Below are 8,013 nucleotides of genomic sequence, written 5' to 3' on the forward strand. Positions count from 1 at the left end.
CAATTGACAGCCGTCCAATAGTAATTCAGCGTTTTTGTTTTGCCTCGTAATTTTTATCCCACGGTGATCGCTTTTTGGAAATATAAGCTGACTGAAAACAAAAAATCCCACGCAATTAAATATAAATTTGTATTTGATACTTCAATGACAATTTTAGCTAATTGTCGAAAACTTTTAAAACTATACATATACTATTTAAAAACTCAGCACTTGGATTTATTCATGATACACAGAAAAACGAGCTTAAAAACAGCTAGTAATGCAACATTGATGTTTTATGTTATACAGATTTCTTATATAGGAATGCCGTGAAGTCGGTTACCAAGCCGTTTAATATACATAAACCTAAAAAATTTACTTATCAACATATCATTGTGAAAATAAAAGAAGTAAAAATAAACATGTTAAGTAATATAAAATAAAAAAACTTGATGCTTAACTAAAAAAAAAGAATAATTGAAAGAAAATTTGAAATAGAAACTATTTATCTAACTTTAAAACGTCCAAAAACTTTAATTATACATTTTTCTAATGTGTAATAAAATAGCATTTTAAAAGGCAAAGCGTTTTATATAAAAAAACTCGTATTGCTCCATACACTTAAAACAAAACGACATTCAATAATGTTTTAAATTAACAAAATTACTTAGAAGACAGACAAGGTTGAGGGAACAAGAACGTTGATTATTTTCCTAAAAACCTATTTTTTTAAAACACATAAATTTCACAGGGTTGTCGACAAAAACATAAATCCCCGCGCGTCGCCCAAATGTCTAAATGACGTCACAGTAGTCTAAGTCGTCGTCCATGTCGGAGAGGTCGTCGTCATGGTAATCTCCATCGTCTTCCGAGCCCTCCAGTTGGTCGACGAGGCGCGGGAAGAGGGCGCGGAAGTCGCGGTCCAGCAAGTTGGCCCTGTTGCTCTCTTTGGCGTGGTCCTTGCTCAGGTCCAACGGTATTTCCCCGGACCCTGCAGCCATGGACGCAGAGGTGAAAGTGCTGTCCCTGCCCGTGGTCAGTCGGCTGTCAGTAAAGATCTTGTAAAAGATACAGCTGAGTACGGAACGGACGGAAAAGGCCGGTGACCTGTTATGATGTCATAATAATTTTGTTTTTGCAAGCTGGTTAGTTGTTAGAACTTAAAAACATTACTATTTAAAAACTCTACGATGGCTAGTGTTAAAAAAAATAATAATCTGGAATTAAACGCTAAAAACTAGTTGCAAAACATAACCATCAAAATAAACACAAAAAGCACACTGACCATGTTTCGAGCGAGAAGAGGCAATCGGAAGTGGAAGGTGAAGTTGATTGGAAGTCGGCGGGAGTGATGAGCACTATTTGAGGGGGTTGAAAGGGAAACGAGGTGGGAAAGAGCAGCTTGCCGTGGAAAAATCCCCCGCTCAACAGAGTGTCGTCCATTCCTTTGAACTGAAATAATTTTCGCTTAGTTTCGGCTATTGGGTGAGTTATGAAACAATTATTCACTATTTCGTTTTTTTAACTGGTTCGGAAGTACTCTTTTAAATAAAAATTACTTATAACTATAGTTGTAATAGAATTATAGTATTTTACTATTTTAAAACAATATTTAGCTAATTTTTGATTGATTTTAATCTAATACGCAGTTTAACGTAATTTGAAATTTTAGTTAAAATTATAATCTAAATTCAAGAAACATAAAACATGTTTGAATTTTTTCGTTTTGTTTTAATCAGGATTAGTGCGAAAAATTTTGAAATTTTACACTGACGTTTCAACTCTTGTTAGAAGGCGCCGAGATGGGCCTATTACTAGATGAAACAACGTATCCTAACAGTTTAGTTCTAACAGCGTAGCCTATAATAAGTAATATCTTTTTTTATGATTTCAAGATTTTTTACATGGTCTCTTGCAAATTCATTCTCAAAAAAACGTTACTTTGCTGACTTAAACTATCTATTTTTTTTATAAATAACAATGAAAACAAGATAACTACATGATTTACAATGGTGTATAAATAGCTGGAATGAAAAAGTACCCATTTTATTGTGAGTTTCAATATTATTAAAACTAAGGTTACAAAAACTAATTTTTTTTAGCATAATTTCAGATTTAATTCTTTTTTTTGATAAAATAATTCTCAAACTTATTTTTAAAACTCAGAAATTTTCAAGCATTTAAACAAATAAACTTAAAAAAAATTGTAAATATTGTTGAATAAACTGATTTAGCCTAACGCGTACGAACCCTGATTAATTTTGAATATAAAATATTAACACTATATAAAATAAAAAATTGAATATATTTTTAACTAGACATTTATTCTAATTACATTTAATAAGGTTATTTAAAGTTTGAAAACCGCTACATAAAAACTAAAAACTAATAACCATGTTGTAAAAAACTATTGATTACATACTTTAAAATTATCCATACTTTACAAATATAAAGTTATTTTGTAATCTTTATTTAGTTAGATGGTTTTGTACGACAAAACAAAAGATTACAAACGCAAGTATTTAAATCTTTCTTTTTTAATTATTTAAGCAAATCTAGTGTATTTATACATACACATATAAAGGTACTTACAAATTAAATAAGAGAAAAAATTTTTTTTAGCAAGATTCTTTGTTTTCAAATTAAATAAAACTATTTAAATGTAAACCAAAAACACAAATTACAAAAACTTATAAGAGCGGTCTTAGTATATAAAATTGCCCTATTTTCGATACGAAAGAAGTTTCTCGAAGTAATTAGTTTTTTGATAATAGAAAAGGTAAACAGTTATATAACCTGCATAACAACAATGCAAGCTTGTTTTGAAAACGCAGAAAAACCTGAGTTGAACCTAATTATTTTTGTACCACGTAATTACAAATAATTTCAATTTCACAGCTAAATTAGTTAAGTTAATTTTTTAAGTTGTAAAACAGTAAATACTGCATTTGTAAAATTTTATGTACTAAATAAATAACAGTTAAATTGTACACAATGTACATTAAAGTTTGTTTTTATAAGTAATAATTTAATTTAACATAAATTTATTGACTAGAAGATAACTCATTTTAAAATTATTATTAAATCAGGCTAGACTATTATGATCAATTAAAATATCAACTTAACAAAACACATGAATAAATTTATAAAAATTTGATTTAAATACTGAAAATGAAATACTATTTGCATCGAACTAAAAACCATTATATTATTTTGAATATAAAAACTTATGAATATTCAACAAAATTACAAAATACATAACAACTTCATTTAATAACTGTCATGTAAAAAGTGTTAAAAGTAAAACTTTTTAGAATTATTCAAACTAAATAAACTTTTTTAGGTAAAACTTGATGAGAAAATGTTGACTTACCATTACAATTTATACTTTATAAAATCGTGACTTGCCAGCATTATAGCTAGCCAAACCATAGAAAAACAAACTTTAATTGAAATTAAAACTATATTCAGTTTATATCGGTTATTTAAAAATATTAGATATCAAATATGAAACATAACCCACCACAAAATGCCATTCGTAAACGTTTTCCGGATGAATTTCAACTTGGACCTGTGGCAGAGGATCTCTCTTCAACTGCATGTAGTCGTGCATCAACCGACGCATGGTGCCGCTGTGACTCGTTTCCATGGTGATTAATTATTTAATGATTCTGTTGTTTTAATTTTGCCTTTGAAACTACTTTAATCACTACTTAATTATAACTTGTTATTTTAAGTAACTTTTGTTTACACGGAATTTTTTAAATCCATACTTTTTTATTTCATAAAAATGCTTTATTCAATACAACTACCTCTACAAATTTGTCTATTCAAGACTATGTACAAATTACAAGTAAAAAACACTTTTATTTCAAAGTTATTATAATGTAATTACAGTATATATCAAAAGAATAAAAGTATATAGAAATAAAAATAATGTACAACACCATAAATAAAAATTAAAAAATTAACGATAAAATTTTAGCTTTAAGTAGCTTGAATGAATTTAAGAATAAAAAACTATTTTACACATTTACAAAATATTGTTATTTGGAGTAAAAAGTATTTAGAGTTCTTTTAAATATAATATTTACATTTTATAAATTTTAGACAGTAAAATGACTATTGGACAAATTATTCAATTCACGTACAAAAAGTTGCAACTGAATTTACATAAAAATGAATTTAAGAAAAAAAAATTACATGTTAAAGTACATAGTAATATTCAAAAAAAGAATTTCGATTTAATGCTTAAGGTTTATTTTAGACAGGATAGTATTTTCAATTTATTAGAAAGATACTTTAGTTTAAAATTTAAAAAGCTGGAATCTCATCTAAATTATAAAAAAATATTTCAAGTTAGCATTTAAGGTCTTTTTGTATTCTAAAAACTTTAAACTTAATAAAAACACATTCTAAAAAATTACTTAATTGATATTTGAATAACAAATTTTACGAGACACGCAAAACTTTTCTTGTTTAGAACTTAATATGTTTAACTTACTTAACAATGCAATCTTTACTAGCACTCTATTATTAAAGTTTATAAAAATATATTTTATCTCATTTAAAGAACATAACACAGTAAAACAGATCTGTTATAACTTTTTTATTTCATAAAATGGAAATTATTGTAAATAGTATATACAGTAAGTACAATTTGTAGCAAGTTTTAAGGACAACAAAAATGAAATGTCATACCTATAAACATACTACAAGGGATGTGTAAACTTTTTATGCCTTCAAGATAAAAGCTAAACTTAATAACAGAAAAATCATAAACAGCTGAAAACCAAATTAATAAAAACCTTAGCTATATACAGGCTGAGTTGACGTATGGTTGGGGCAAACTTTTCAAGTAAAACAAAATATACATGTGAGAAAAAGTGCTCATAGACCTGAGAAAATAGTTATGTACAAATTGATGAGCCTATTTCAAACGATAAAATTTTAAATAAACATGCCATAAGGACAACGAAAACAAGAGCTATACAGCACTCAAGGCAATGAGTTGAACTTAACCCTATGTACACTTATTTTTATTTTGTACAATTCACAAGGAATTTTATTTTAGTATTTTATATAAGCAGCAAAATATAAACTTTTTTTATCACTAATTGTTGAAAGCAAAATGAACTAAATTTTTAAAAGTGATACAAAAAGGTATGCTAAAAAAAATAATTTACTACTAATTAAATTTTTGAGGACATAGATATTATTTGGGGAATTGAATTAACGTTAATAAGTGTTTTTAAAAATCATCTATAGTTCTTTTTATGCAACAGTACAATTAAACAAGTGGCAGTAGAACCTCTACTTTTTCTGGTAGTATTAATAGATATCTAAAAATAATTAAAAATTCATATATAATATTGCAAATTTTACTTTTTTTTTTTGCACTTCTTGGCTATATGAACAACAAGTTTAAGATAATTGTAGAAAACAACAAATTAAATTTCATACTTTAATTTTTTTTTAAATATACTTTGATTAGTTTGAACAAACGTATATTTAGCAAATTTATTTTGATAACGTATGTTTGCAGTATTTACGAATGTCAGGAAACTATTCTGTTATAGATTTCACAGTAAATATTTATTTGAGCATAGCTTAAAAAAAAGTATAACAAGAAAAATTGTACCCATTAAAAAATGAGAGTTTAAATAATTTGAAAATAAAAACTAACTCCAGACGTGGTAAATTTAATGTTTTGATTAAAGTTATGTGACCTATAGATACTATTTATTTTAGGAAAAAACTTATTATAAAATTAGTTTAGAAAATTATAGTTAAGATTAACAGCCTTCAAGGATATTTTGATTTGGCTTATAACTAACACTGCAAATTAAAATAATTGAAATAAGACAGGAAATTTTTGTATAAAAAGTAAACTATGTACTAACTGTATAATAACTTAAAAATTTGACATTTAAATATTCTAAACTAAATCTTTTTAAATTGACGTTTAATTAGCACCATCGATGATAAACTTTTTTAAACAGTAAGTACAGTTTTAAAACAATTCAAACACAAAAATTAAAATAATTAATTAAAGCAATTTACAAGTGATGATTCTAATGAACAAGGTTTTTTATAGTACATATTAACAGTTTTATCATAGTAGTGCAATTTACACTGTTAGAAATGGCCAAGTTAAAGTTCATCTGTCTCTGAAAAATCAGACAAGCTAGACTCAACTTCACTTATGTTACCATTCAGCTTTCCTCCAACTATTTCTTCCACAACATTTGGAAACAGTTTACAAAACAGGGGGTTTTCTAAGTTTTCTTTATTCTTTTTTAACTGATGGTTGACAGAAAGGTCAAGTGCACCAAACTTGTCAATTAGAGAATTAGTGATTATCCCAGAAAGCACTATTTGTTTTACATTCATAATTACGTCAGTAGCTGTAAAAATTGGATTCCAGGGAGGGTTTAATATTGATCCATATGGAGATACAACAACCTCCATCATCTGTGAGCTGATGAATGAGTAGGGTAGCACACAGGTGTAGAAAGGAGGAGATATAAGTACAACCATAGGTGGTTTGAATGGGTAGGAAACTGGAAAAATTATTCTGCCATGGAAGAAATAGCCAGTCAGCAGGCTGGTTTTAGGCACCCTAACCTAAAAATTAAACACTTTAAATTCCTAAAAGTACATACTTTTGCACAGTTATCAAACAGTTATCTAGGTACAATTTATTTAATATTATATATGTATACTTAAATAAAAAGTACTAAATTTCGAAAGAAATTACTTTCTTTTTTCTGTTTTTGTTTTCCAATTAGTTGTAAAAAAATAATTCTTTGCAAAGTTTTTGCTTAGTTTTTCTTACATAAACTACAAAAGTTATATAAAATATTTATTAATTAAACTTAAAATTTGTTTTCATAAATTTAAAACAATAAAATATATGCATCAAGTCAAGACGCTTTTCTTAGTTTTATTCATTTTGTTTTAAAAAAAAAACAGCAAGCAGTTTTCCTTTCTTTGCAATGTTTAGTAGGCAAAAGGAGTGAGTTATTTTTATTAATTTAAAAAGACTTTATTCTATAAAGTAAAACAAATTAACATAGTATATGAACTAATAAAACAACTTACAACAAAATGCCATTCTTGTTTATTCCTTGGGTCCCTAATAACTTCAACATGTTCAACTGGGTCTTTGATTATCTGAATAAAATCAGATTTCAATCGGGATTGAACACAACTTGCTAAGCTTTTATCATATTTAACAGGAAAAATTTTATTTACTAGCATGACAAGCCCATAAAACCACCATAAAGGCAGATGGGTGTACCTTTCCACCTGCAAAACTACTGTTATTATAGCTAAATTATTACAAAGAAAAGTATTTATGCTTTTAGTTTTTAAAAAAGACTTATAAACTTTAAGCTATTGGTTTGCCAACTTTTTTTCTAACTAGTGATTAAATAGTTTAAATACTAATGTAAGTTGCTTACTAACAAGAATCAAAGAAATGGTTCTTTCTTCATTAAACAAAAATATTTGTAATCTATAGACAATTATGATTTTAAAACTGTTATCGTACGAGTTTTCAAAAACATTTAATATAATAACAAAAGATATAAATACACGTTTTTGTTATGTAAAATTAAAAAACTTTCTGATAAAAAATTTAAGATCTTAAATTTTTAACTAATGGATTTAAAACAACTTTTATTTATAAATGCTCCAACTATTACATTGCAATATTTTTGGGCTAAGAATTTCTAGGCTAAGAAACTATTAGCCAAAAAAGATTACAATCAACTGTTACTACTATTATATTTAACATTTAAAATTTTGCTTAAAAGTTTAAAATTTATGAACAAAAAATTTCTTTTATATACAGTGGTTATCCACTTATCCAGACATCACTTATCTGGACAGTTTTAGTCAAGAAGGAAATTCAAAAAATCTCAATATTAAACACAAACATTTTTGTATGATAAAAATGTTTTTAAGCTTTCATGCGTAAGAAAACTATAAGTGATTTTCGAAATTCTGCAATTTAGTTCATTACTATGA

At 26.6% G+C, this 8,013-nt stretch overlaps 1 protein-coding gene across 2 annotated transcripts; it reads right to left on the bottom strand.

Annotated features, from left to right (window-relative positions):
- Positions 1-206: 206 nt before the first annotated feature.
- On the bottom strand, positions 207-7,408 carry LOC145837778 (ubiquitin-conjugating enzyme E2 J2-like). Of its 2 annotated transcripts, XM_082945222.1 has the most exons (4): positions 7,084-7,408; positions 3,503-6,606; positions 1,265-1,431; positions 207-1,086 (listed from the first exon to the last, which is right to left on the bottom strand). In XM_082945222.1, the coding sequence occupies exons 2-4, from the start codon at positions 3,626-3,628 to the stop codon at positions 774-776; spliced, it is 606 nt and encodes a 201-aa protein (XP_082801348.1). In that variant the 5' UTR covers positions 3,629-6,606; positions 7,084-7,408; the 3' UTR covers positions 207-773. The 2 variants fall into 2 exon arrangements, with proteins under 2 accessions (XP_082801348.1, XP_082801347.1); XM_082945221.1 differs by lacking the exons at positions 207-1,086; positions 1,265-1,431 and having other exon boundaries at positions 5,488-6,606; positions 7,084-7,407.
- Positions 7,409-8,013: the final 605 nt, after the last annotated feature.

This window comes from Thalia democratica, chromosome 6 (assembly GCF_965202585.1).
Source record: "Thalia democratica chromosome 6, ktThaDemo2.hap1.1, whole genome shotgun sequence".
In the NCBI taxonomy this organism is placed as follows: Eukaryota; Metazoa; Chordata; class Thaliacea; order Salpida; family Salpidae; genus Thalia; species Thalia democratica.

What these genes read in the sequence shown, in the direction of transcription:
- LOC145837778 (XM_082945221.1), bottom strand. Translation starts at nt 7,242, where the DNA reads ATGCTAGTAAATAAAATTTTTCCTGTTAAATATGATAAAAGCTTAGCA. An exon ending in AACAAGAATGGCATTTTGTT is followed by an intron (nt 6,607 to 7,083) that starts GTAAGTTGTTTT and finishes TTTAATTTTTAG; the next exon opens with GTTAGGGTGCCTAAAACCAG.